The sequence below is a fragment of the Conger conger genome, chromosome 6 (assembly GCF_963514075.1).
Source record: "Conger conger chromosome 6, fConCon1.1, whole genome shotgun sequence".
NCBI classification, from domain to species: domain Eukaryota; kingdom Metazoa; phylum Chordata; class Actinopteri; order Anguilliformes; family Congridae; genus Conger; species Conger conger.
The window spans coordinates 10,427,841-10,440,541 of NC_083765.1; the positions used below are offsets into that span (position 1 = coordinate 10,427,841).

The window sequence follows — 12,701 nt, forward strand, 5'->3', positions numbered from 1 at the left end:
TAACTGTTCATTATGCAAAGATGGAGTGTTGGTTTTATGTAATTGGATCTCCCAGTATCCACATTTTGTGTGCCTAGTTAATAAAGACAGAATGGCTCTGTGTGGTCATGCGGTGCTGGGCTTCCGAGTGGAGGGAGCACTGACCTTAACTGCCATACTGTCAGCGCCCCTCCCCCCACGCCTGCTTCTGCTGTCCTACTGCCTCTCTGTCCTCTCATTTTCTCTTCTCCTTTATCTCATTTTCTCTTTCCCCCACTTTCTCCCAACCTCTAATTTTTCACACTGTCATTACTTTCTCTAGTTCTCTTTTTTCTTCCCCCCCCCCTCTCTCTCTCGGTCTCTCTCTCGGTCTCGCTCTCTCTTTCTCTCTCTGGCTGTGTCCCTCTCTCGCCCTCTTTCTCTCGCTCTCTCTCCCACTCTCTCTCTCTATCTCTCTCTCTGGCTGTGTCCCTCTCTCTGTCTCGCTCTCTCTCGCTCTCTCTCTTTCTGTGGCCGTGCTCCTCTCTCGCCCTCTTTCTGTGGCTGTGCCCCTCTCTTGCCCTCTCTCTGTGGCCGTACTCCTCTCTCTCTCTCTCTCTCTCTCTCTCTCTCTCTCTCTCTCTCTCTCTCTCTCTCTCTCTCTCCCTCTCCTCTCTCACCCTGGCCTGATGAAATGGTGCAGGAGCAGCACGTTGTGCTGATTATAATGGAGGTCTGCTGGAATGGGACTTGTTTGAGAAAATGGCCGGTTGTGGAGATTCAGCCCGGGCTCTGCCAGCAGGCTCTGTGGTGGGGGAGGCCTCACCAGCTCTGCCACCACATCCTGTCAGTATTAATGCAGAAAGCAGGGTTACATGCTGCGTACACACGGATGTTTGTAAGTGGCCTGCACTGTCACTCCTTTGCACTGGGAGCTGAAAGGGACTTTTCTCCCTTAAGTACTAGTGAAGGATATGCCCCGGAAAGATGTTGGCTAATATAAATGCAAAAGGCACCTTGAGTGGGTCTATTAGCAAAGCCGAGGAAATGTTACATAAGAGAGATCAAGCCTTTGTAAATCTCCCCTTTGAGGACGTGCCAGGTCTGTGATTGGGAAATTAAACTGAGGGATTTTGAAGAGGTTATCAAGAAAATACACAATGGCGGTACACACTGCCTCTTCCGTCATCATTTTGCTGCTTTTGGCCAATTTGATCGACTACATTTTTTGTCATCAGTCTCAGGTCTGAGAACGTACCTCTGTTTTAATTATGATAATAATGATGGTAATAATAAGAAATACAGTATAACGGCAGTAATTAAGCTGACGGTGTGACAGTATTCTGGTCACACTGGTTTCCCTCTCTGTTTCTGCAGAATGCTGTTCCTCCACTTTTTAATGCCAAACACTTTCTCCCCTTGTGTCCGCAAGGTATGCCTACAAACTTGACACTCACTGAGCATGTTCTTGTTCAGAATTACTCTCGCACGCAGCATTAATCTGCATTAATATTTCTCCTTCAATTATGCATTCCGCTGCATTCCAGAAAGACCTTTTTACATATAGCACCACAGACCGAAGTAAATTAATTTAGTCTCACTGCTGATTGCTATGGAACTCAGCTGTGCTATTCGCCCCTCTCCTGGGTGCTGATAAATTGAATGTAATTAATGAATTTATGGCTGTGTAATTATATGTTGCATATTGGCCTCTGCCCCTTGCCGTGGCAGAGAGGCTGAATCAGAGAAGAGATCGTCCTGCAGGTCTGTGAGCGGAGATTTAATGAAGTGAATATCAAACGCGCTGATTGGCCTCTTATTTGTTCAGTGCTCTTGTTTGTGCTTGGCTGTCTACTCCACTTATCCTGTGCATCTTTCAGCTCCTTCAGGTCCGCACCCTGTAAGCGGAGGTCCCCGGAACCTACTCCACCTTCCCGTAACCCTTTTGCATTTTTCCGGCCCTCTCTCTCTCCGAAATGAACACTGAAAGCTGAATCGGATTTCTCCGCCGAGACGGCTGTCTGTGCTAATAAATGAATAAACCGTTGTCAGGACCGTGTTTTTGGCACATCCGGATCATTCGGATGAAGGTCAAAGGCGCCGATCGTGATTTTTCAGATGCCAGCTTCGGTTCTCCTGTGACACGTTAGAATATTTGATGGATGCCGAACATATGTTCAACAAAATATTCCATCTGCTTTATCATAGCAGTAATCATTTCTTTCTTTTTTTTAAATAACAATGCCCTCGTGCATAATTCATTAATGGGATCAAGAAACGGTGGTTACTGCCAAGAAGACAAAACGGCGAAGAGGCGACGTGTGCCTCATTAGACTGTCTAGAAGCACTGTTTATGTTTAATCCACAGCAGGATCGGCCTGTGATTGGACAGTTCTTCACTGTCAGGAGACTTCTCTAATTTGCCCTCCTTAATGTTAGATCTTTTCTTAAGAGTTTATCTTGTTGAGGAAAGTACACAGTATTCATAATAACATCAGGGAGTTTAAAATGTAAAATTTGTGTGGGGAGCTGCTTAAGTCACAATCCCTATATTTGGCCTGGTTTACCCCGCCTTTTGGAAACAGGAGTTTAACCAATTTTGCCTTTTTGAGTTTTTTTTTTTAGTTTTGTTCAAAACAGACTCCTTCCATTTCCCTGATTTCTGTGTTTGAGGAGATCCACTGAAGTGGATCTGTGGAATCGATTGGTGGCATTAAAAAGCCATTTTCACTTTTGTATTGGAACAACTTGATACAATAATAAGACGAAAAATGTCAAACAGTGATTTGTTTTGATTGTGGAAGATTTTTATCATTATATGCAAATAGAGGAGACTGAAAACCCGCTCAAACACTGGCAGGTTGCATCAGCGCACGCCCGCACAGAATCCTACGCTCCGGCTGTGTGGCGCTGTGTCTCTCCACACAGCATGCTGGGACACCTGGAGTCATGATGGCACCACAGGCAGGGGAGAGCAGGAACGCACAGGAACCTGGGATCGTTGAGTCCCATGGTTCATCTGTAGCTGTCTGGTTGCTTAAACAACCCCTCAGTGCCATGTCTCCCTCCACTCCATGTTTGATTGTGTCCTCTATGTACATCACAGCTGGCTGTAGGGAATGTCATTCTGTGTCATAACAATGCCTCTCTCTCTCTCCTTCTCTCTCCTGGCTCTTTCTATCTCATTCTTTCTCTCCCTCACTCTTACTCTCTCCCCCTCTCCCCCTCCCCCCCCTCCCTCCCTCCCTCTCTGTCTCCCTCTCTCCCCCTCTCTCAGATGGCGATGGAAAGCAGGATCAGCTGCTCCCGGTCTGTATGGACACTGCATGTCAGAGAAGCGCCATCTACCTCTCCAAGGGTGGAGACAGCGAGGTACTCTAACTGCGCTCTCTGCTGCTCTATCTCAGCCAGTCAGGTGTACTGTAGACCACTGACCTGATTTCCCATGGAGAAGGGGCTGCAGCCTCCCCCACAGAACGTTTCCTCAGATACAGACGTATCAACTATGATGGAAAGCACCGGTTCCATTCCTTCTCCACTTACGAAGGTTTGGGAGGAGTTTACATATAAGGGTTTGGTCAAGTGTGCACTGGATCATTAATTCCTCAGGCTGGTCTCTCACCAGGAGTTCCTTGTCACTATTGGAATGGTAGCTCAGTGGACCAATCATTCAAACCCATGCTTAAAACAGTGCTGGATGCTCTAGGACAGGTGTCCTCAGCCCCAATCCTGAAGGTCCTCTTGGTCTGTTGGCTTGTGTTCCCTCTCAGCACTCAATTGATCATGTAATGCGGTTGATCACACAGTTTACACTGGTCTCTTGGGTATGAAATGCAAGTGTTGGCTACCTTTCTCTTGGCAGCAGTCACACGACGAGCCTCGATGGGCATAATGGCTTGTCTTTTGGAATATGTGGCTTAGCATCCAGCCTGCAGGAGGAACAGAAGGGTCCCCAAAAAAGCGCAGTTTCTTGAGTGTGTGTGTTCATTGTGCGACTTGTGGCTTCCTCAGAGCCCTCAGTGCACTGCCTTTGTGTACCTTCTGTCGTTTTGTGGTTTGGTGTCTGAGTCTGGGAGAGATAGCACATCCCACTCAGCCTAATGGGACCAGCAGGGGTCCGAGCTGAGTCAGGGAGATGGGCTCGCACATATGGGCCTCTCCTGTCCCTCACACACCTCCCATAGTCTCCTCCAACCGATGAGCTCTTAACAATCACGCTGAACGCTCAAAGGATACACGCAGGCATTCATTCCTGCTATTGCGCAATGTATATATATATGTATATATATATCCATACCTGGTGCATTTGGTCTCATCTGGAGCTGGTCTCCACACGACAGGACCACACGCATCATAACAGCAACGCACCTGTTCCTTCGTGTTCTGGAGGTAAATGGCTTGCCCATTTCCCCACTCTCATGCTGGAACCTGTGGCAGTATGAGGGATCACGCACGTTTTGAGGGTGTTAGGCTCTAACGCACTCGCCCTTGTGTGAGATATCTCGGGTTGGAGGCGCTCCATAAAGGCTCCTGTGTGAGATTGAGGTTGGAGGCGCTCCATAAACGCTCCTGTGTGAGCTTGAGGTTGGAGGCGCTCCATAAACGCTCCTGTGTGAGATTGAGGTTCGAGTTGCTCCATAAACACTCCTGTGTGAGATTCAGATTTGAGGCGCTCTGTAAACGCTCCTGTGTGAGATTCAGATTCAAGGCCCTCCGTAAACGCTCCTGTGTGAGATTGAGGTTCGAGGTGCCTCATAAACGCTCCTGTGTGAGATTGAGGTTCGAGGTGCCTCATAAACGCTCCTGTGTGAGATTGAGGTTGGAGGTGCCTCATAAACGCTCCTGTGTGAGATTGAGGTTGGAGGCGCTCCGTAAACGCTCTGTGTGAGATTGAGGTTGGAGGCGCTCCGTAAACACTCCTGTGTGAGTTTCAGATTCAAGGCCCTCCGTAAACGCTCCTGTGTGAGATTGAGGTTCGAGGTGCCTCATAAACGCTCCTGTGTGAGATTGAGGTTGGAGGCGCTCTGTAAACGCTCCTGTGTGAGATTCAGATTCAAGGCCCTCCGTAAACGCTCCTGTGTGAGATTGAGGTTCGAGGTGCCTCATAAACGCTCCTGTGTGAGATTGAGGTTCGAGGTGCCTCATAAACGCTCCTGTGTGAGATTGAGGTTGGAGGCGCTCCGTAAACACTCCTGTGTGAGTTTCAGATTCAAGGCCCTCCGTAAACGCTCCTGTGTGAGATTGAGGTTCGAGGTGCCTCATAAACGCTCCTGTGTGAGATTGAGGTTCGAGGTGCCTCATAAACGCTCCTGTGTGAGATTGAGGTTCGAGGTGCCTCATAAACGCTCCTGTGTGAGATTGAGGTTCGAGGTGCCTCATAAACGCTCCTGTGTGAGATTGAGGTTGGAGGCGCTCCGTAAACGCTCCTGTGTGAGTTTCAGATTCAAGGCCCTCCGTAAACGCTCCTGTGTGAGATTGAGGTTCGAGGTGCCTCATAAACGCTCCTGTGTGAGATTGAGGTTGGAGGCGCTCTGTAAACGCTCCTGTGTGAGATTCAGATTCAAGGCCCTCCGTAAACGCTCCTGTGTGAGATTGAGGTTTGAGGTGCCTCATAAACGCTCCTGTGTGAGATTGAGGTTCGAGGGGCTCCATAAACGCTCCTGTGTGAGATTGAGGTTCGAGGTGCCTCATAAACGCTCCTGTGTGAGATTGAGGTTCGAGGCGCTCCGTAAACACTCCTGTGTGAGATTGAGGTTCGAGGTGCCTCATAAACGCTCCTGTGTGAGATTGAGGTTCGAGGTGCCTCATAAACGCTCCTGTGTGAGATTCAGATTCGAGGCGCTCCGTAAACGCTCTGTGTGAGATTGAGGTTGGAGGCGCTCCGTAAACGCTCCTGTGTGAGATTGAGGTTCGAGGTGCCTCATAAACGCTCCTGTGTGAGATTGAGGTTCGAGGGGCTCCATAAACGCTCCTGTGTGAGATTGAGGTTCGAGGTGCCTCATAAACGCTCCTGTGTGAGATTGAGGTTCGAGGTGCCTCATAAACGCTCCTGTGTGAGATTGAGGTTCGAGGCGCTCCGTAAACACTCCTGTGTGAGATTGAGGTTCGAGGTGCCTCATAAACGCTCCTGTGTGAGATTGAGGTTCGAGGCGCTCCGTAAACACTCCTGTGTGAGATTGAGGTTCGAGGTGCCTCATAAACGCTCCTGTGTGAGATTGAGGTTCGAGGCGCTCCGTAAACACTCCTGTGTGAGATTGAGGTTCGAGGTGCCTCATAAACGCTCCGCGCGTCGTTCGTCTTACAGCCTCAGACCAGCGGGGGAGTCTTTGTGCGGGCTGAGGAGGCTGAACGAGCGAGGAGAGATCACTTTGGTCCTGTTCCTCGCAGGCCAATTGCTTTTATGGATGTTTACGACATACAGCGCCATCCTTGTCGCTCACTTGACTTTACAGTGTCGGCCAGCCACACACCCGTTACTTTATTTCTCCCACCTGTTGTGTTTCTCATTACGGTGCCTTTTGAGTGCCCCTGAGCCTCGCAGTGCTGCCTGCGTTCAGACGCACAGACCGCCACTCATCCTGATTACAGGCCGGACTGCCTGCCTTGCCTGCAGCGGGTGGTACGCTTACACACGTGTGTGCGTACAGTATGTGTGTGTGTGTCTATGGACCTGCATGTCTTACATGTGAATGCATTTAGGCTTGTGTGCGTATTTATGCGTACGAGTCACTCCTGTTGACACGTAACCATGGCGGGAGAGACGGGGGCAGGAGTGCCTTGGCCCAGAAACGCTGTGTTTATTTTTATTATGCACGCACGCTTTCAGGTGGCTGCCTCGCTCAGTCCCAGCACGCGACCGAAGGCGTGCTTACGAGCTTATGTTCAGATGCAATCGCTTCCAGGCAAACAAGGCACATTTTGAGTGTCCGTACGTGCATTGGCACATGCACATGAATCTGTGTGTGTGTGTGTGTGTGTGTGTGTGTGTGTGAGAGAGAGTGAAATGGATATCTCTCAGTTGAATTATTTTAGCTGTATGTAAGCTTGCATATGTTCATTTAACCTGTAATTGTAATGGAGCACCCCTCCTTTGGGAACAGAGGCCCACTCTGAGAATATGTGGTCTATCAGAGACCTGAGTATCTGTATGGTCATGTTAGCCAGTGTCTGTCACAGTGTCTGTTGGTGCCTACATTAGCGTGTCTGTGTAAAGATCACCTGAAGCTCTGTTTCCTGCTGTGTAGCCTCCCAGTGGTGCATCTGATTTCTGCTGCAATTCATTACTCAGGCTTGATTGAAAGCTGGCTTGTGTCCAATCTCCCCGGAGAGCTAACGGTCGTCTACCTGTGCTGATAAAAAGACCAAAGTAGGAACTGTGTGTCTGTCTGTCTGTCTGTCTGTCTGTCTGTCTGTCTGTCTGTCTGTCTGTCTGTCTGTCTGTCTGTCTGTCTGTCTGTCTGTCTGTCTGTCTGTCTGTGTGTGTGTGTGTGTGTTGTGTCTGTGTGTCTGTCTTTCTGTGTGTGTGTGTGTGTGCTGAGTTTGTGTATGTATGTGTGTGTGTGTGTGTGTGCTGAGTAAATGTGTGTGTGTGTGTGTGCTGATTTAATATGTGTGTGTGTGTGTGTGTGCGTGCTGGGTTAATGTGTGTCTGTATGTGTGTGTGCTGAGTTAATGTGTGTGTCTGTGTGCTGAGTTAATGTGTGTGTCTGTGTGCTGAGTTAATGTGTGCATCTGTGTGTGCTGAGTTAATGTGTGTGTGTGTGTGTGTGTGTGTGTGTGTGTTGAGTTAATATGTGTGTGTCTGTGTGTCTCTGTGTGTGTGCTGATTTGTGTGTGTGTGTGTGTGTGTGTGTGTGTGTGCTGAGTTAATGTGTGTCTGTGTGTGTGCTGAGTTAATATGTGTGTGTCTGTGTGTCTCTGTGTGTATGCTGATTTAATGTGTGTGTGTGTGTGTGTGTGTGTTGAGTTAATATGTGTGTGTCTCTGTGTGTGTGCTGATTTAATGTGTGTGTGTGTGTGTGTGTGTGTGTGTGTGTGTGTGTGCTGAGTTAATGTGTGTGTCTGTGTGTGTACAGTCACAGCACACATTCAGCCTGTAGCTGATGAATTTAACACGCTTTAACCTCTCCTCATTAATCCCGCAAATAACTGAATAACCTTTCCACCACAAGCTGTTTTTTTTTTATTAATAAAGAGAAATGCATCCCAAAGAAGCAACTCTCAAGGAAGCGAGGCGGTTTTGTCTGAAGTGACAGCGCACGCAGTCCAGTGACAGCGCACGCAGTCCAGTGACAGCGCACGCAGTCCAGTGACAGCGCACGCAGTCCAGTGTCAGCGCACGCAGTCCAGTGACAGCGCACGCAGTCCAGTGTCAGCGCACGCAGTCCAGTGACAGCGCACGCAGTCCAGTGTCAGCGCACGCAGTCCAGTGACAGCGCACGCAGTCCAGTGTCTGCTGAGGGCTGTGGCAGGGCAGTTAATTACGCGTCCGGTTGGGTGTGTGCACGGGGGAGACTCCTTCTGCACAGAAAAATGTAATGAGCACGTGTACATTATGACGCTGGGTAATGGGACATTTCAGAGACTTCCTGAGAAATGGCTTCCCTCAGCACGTCCTGGTCCCGTTGCGTGGGACAGGGAGAAAGCCGTGGCGTAAGCACAACACACAACATAAGGAGAATCCGCCCCTTTCTCACCCCCTACTCGACCCAGCTCCTGGTCCAAGCGATGGTTCTGTCCCGCCTGGACTACTGCAATTCCCTCTTGGCTGGCCTCCCAGCGTCTGCCATCAGACCCCTCCAACTCATCCAGAATGCAGCAGCTCGTCTGGTCTTCAACCTTCCCAAATACTCACACGTCACCCCCCTGCTTACTTCCCTCCACTGGCTGCCTGTCATGGCTCGCATCAAATTCAAAACATTGGTGCTAGCCTTCCAAGCAGTTAAAGGGTCTTCCCCAGCTTATCTGCAAAAAATCATCAGACCCTACACCCCTGCCAGACCTCTTCGTTCAGCCTCCACAGGCCGCTTGGCACCTCCCCCTCTCAGAACCTCCACCTCACGCTCACGACTACTGTCTGTTCTGGCTCCACGGTGGTGGAACGAACTCCCCGTTGAGGTCAGAACTATAGAATCCCTCCCCACCTTCAAGCGCAAGCTGAAGACACACCTCTTCAAACAGCACCTCTCCCCATCCCTCCCTACCTCCCTGTGAACCTTAATTGTTGTCTCTGTGACTTGTGTATCAGTATTTTAGTTGGCTAGGTAAGCAGTGTTTGGATAGTTAACTTTGGTGACTTTTGCTCTGTTTGTTTGTTTGTTCAAAAAAAAAAAAAAAAAAAAAAAAAAAAAATTGGCCCTTGTCCTTATCTTTGTTGTACAGGTAGCAGTTGAAATTGTACTTACCTCTAGGGTCTTTCAGCGAACTTATCCCTGGTTATGGGTATGCACTTTGTTGTACGTCGCTCTGGATAAGAGCGTCTGCCAAATGCCAATAATGTAATGTAATGTAATGTAAGCAGATCTCTCCCCTCCGTCGAGTCCACCGAGCGCCAGGCCAGGACCATTAGTCCGAGAAATTAAAATTCCACAAACGGGTCACAAAATAGCTTCTTTTTTTCAGTACATTTCTCTCTGCCGATGGGAAGTCCATCAGGGCGGGAGCGGTAGATGGAGGGAAGGCTGTTAATGGGCTCCTGGTGTCACGATCTGTTCAGCAGAGTCTGCTCAGTATAATGCATTCAGCAGAGATTACCTTATTAATATTTCACGATGTTTGTATTATTAAAAGCAACTTCTGTGGTATGGTATATAAACTTTGAAGTGTACATAGTTCCTATAAAGTACTTTTATGCCATAGGGATCGTAATGTGGATTGGATATAGTAGTATTTTAGAGCCAATAAGAAAGAAGTAAGAGGGTCAAAGGCAGATTTTCTCAGAGAATGGTCAGGTACATTGGCATTGTACATAAAGAGTAGACAATAATTTATTACCTTTGTCTATTTGTGTGATTATGGCATGGGAGGTTGTTAAAGAATAATAACTAGTTGTTGTTTGTAATTTGCTACAGTCTACAGAAAAAAGCGGATGGAGTAATGCATTATGGGATTTGTGTGAGGGTTAGGTAGCTAGGAGCAGCCTTTGAAATGACAGGATTCCATATCCCTTTGGGGGAGATATTTGAAACAAATGAAGGCAAGGACTATTAATTTTAATGAAAATTATACACTGAAGCATCTACTGTTTTTTTCTATATAAATATGAATATTTTCCAGTGCGGTGTCCACGCTGCCCGTGGATCTGAGATGAAAATATCATTATCATATGCGGAATCTGATCAGCTCTGGCTTCAAGCACCCTTTCTTCTTCTTTTACACGTTGTCACATCAGGGGAAGATAACGAGGATTCATTTACATTTGAGCTGATGAACGCTGAAATGGGCGCGGGAATGGGGATATTAATTTTCACACGATGAGTCATGGCTAAAAGCATAAAAATTATCAAATAAGCCCATTAAATAATTAAATGAATAAATAACTTTTTTTTCATTTAATTGAGTGTATGCTTGCAGTACTGGAATGCAGGCAGAAATGAGGTTATATTTGCATCTATGAGGTGCAAATTATTTTAATAGGCCTACATTTTAATAACTAAATGAAACTGTCTTTTCCAGAAAGAATGCAGAATTTTCTCAAAACGTTAGGCTGGATGCTTGAGGAAGCGCATAGCTTCCTTACTGGCTTAGATTAGTAAATGGTTGGCATTTATATAGCGCCTTTATCCAAAGCGCTGTACAATTGATGCTTCTCATCACCCATTCATACACATACTCACACACCAACGGCGATTGGCTGCCATGCAAGGCGCCGACCAGCTCGTCAGGAGCATTTAGGGGTTAGGTGTCTTGCTCAGGGACACTTCGACACAGCCCGGGCGGGGGATCGAACCAGCAACCCTCAGCGCTCCTGTTTGGAGGTCAGCGTTCCTGTTTAGAGGTCAGTGCTCCTGTTTAGAGGTGTTTAGAGGTCAGCGCTCCTGTTTAGAGGTCAGCATTCCTGTCTAGAGGTCAGCGCTCCTGTCTAGAGGTCAGCGCTCCTGTTCAGCGCTCCTGTTTAGAGGTCAGCGCTCCTGTTTAGAGGCCAGGGCTCCTGTTTAGAGGTCAGCGCTCCTGTTTGGAGGTCAGCGCTCCTGTTTAGAGGTCAGCGCTCCTGTTTAGAGGTCAGCGCTCCTGTTTGGGGTTCTGGGCTTAAAGAATAGCGTTAGTCCTGCTTGGGAAACTGTCATGCTCCACTCATCTAATCAGATGCAATCTGCAGATAGTTATAAGTCAATAATCCATCTAATTCAGTCGAGGTTCATCTCAGTGCCTGTAATGATACTGATCACTGAGCCTCTGACAGAGGGCACTGAATCCCTCCCATTCAGCAGAAGAGTGAGCGGTCAGCTCCTGTGGTTCCTGCAAAGTAGAGCTTAAAATGGAACCCGTTGGGATTTCAGGCACGTGCCATATATGCTACAAAATTTATTTCATTCATTTTTTAAAACCTCATTAGGTGCCCATTTCTCTGGTCAGACTCTTGCTCCTGACAGCACCTGGAGTGGAATGAAATGTTCCTCTCATCTTTCTTGTCTTTCCTTCGCAACAGCCTTCCATCGGGCAGTTCAAAGACCTGCTCGTGTCTCTCGGTATGTCTGACGAGGACTGACACCTGCAGAGCATACAGTGGACATGTCAGTGCTGCTTGGCACCGTTTAGTAGTAGCCTGAATAATATTAAGAGGATGACAAAACCAACTGGAATATAATATTAGAATGTGCAGCACAGAATAATTCAACAGCAGTATTCCTTTTTCAATCTGCTGGTAAATTGGGGATTTGGAATCCGAGTGGCTCGGTGATCTATGATGTGTGACAGAGAATTACCCTGGTAACACCTCATTGCTCTGAAAGTGATACCGCGTTCCTTTGCCCGACAAATCCCTGCCCTTGCGGAGAACGGGCCGACCCCTGCCAAATTGGGGACACCTCTGTGGAGACAGGAGAATGCAGAAGGGCATTATCTCCGATGACTTCCTGCAAAATGTGGTCTCGTCTGCTCTGAAATGAGGCCCTGCATTCTGGGACTGTTAACATTCTGAGTGCGTTCCTTGTCTGTTTCTCAAACTCTTTCATTTAAGAGCCACTGCCTCTTCACTGCCATCCCAAACGTTTATATATATATATATATATATATATATATATATATATATATATATATATATATATATATATATATATATATATATATATATATATATATATATGTGTGCGCGTGTGTGCATGTGTGTGTGCGCACGAGCACGTGTGTGCGTGTGTGCGTGTGTGTGTATGTTTGTGTGGACGTGTGTGTGGTTTTGCATTCATGTGTGCTTGGGCATGTTTGTTCACTGTGCATATGTACAGTACTGTGTCAACAGGTACCTGGTTATAGTGTGCCCTTTTGGTAGTGTTTTGGTTCTGATGCCCCCTACACAGATTTATTCACAAGGAGCATTTCTCCATTTTCTTTTTATGAGTGTTGGTTCCAAGCCCAGTTCGGCATGGTGTATACAGAGTCCATGAAAAGGCGATTAATTTGTCTGCCAGAACAGTACAGCGCATTTCATCTAACCTTGATGTCCGAGTCATTGCTCTGAACTGCCTTCTACAGGGCTCCTATGCCATCACCATAGTAATAACCAGCTCCCTAACTCCCATGTGTAT

The 12,701-nt window shown here is 47.5% G+C and overlaps 1 protein-coding gene across 1 annotated transcript in view; it reads left to right on the top strand.

Moving 5' to 3' along the window:
* itfg1 (integrin alpha FG-GAP repeat containing 1) overlaps positions 1 to 12,701 on the top strand; it is a 132,803-nt gene that overhangs the window by 31,084 nt on the left and 89,018 nt on the right. The window contains exon 9 of the mRNA XM_061245001.1: positions 3,236 to 3,330. Within this exon, the coding sequence (XP_061100985.1) occupies positions 3,236 to 3,330 (95 nt within the window). The remainder of the gene's footprint in view (positions 1 to 3,235; positions 3,331 to 12,701) is intronic.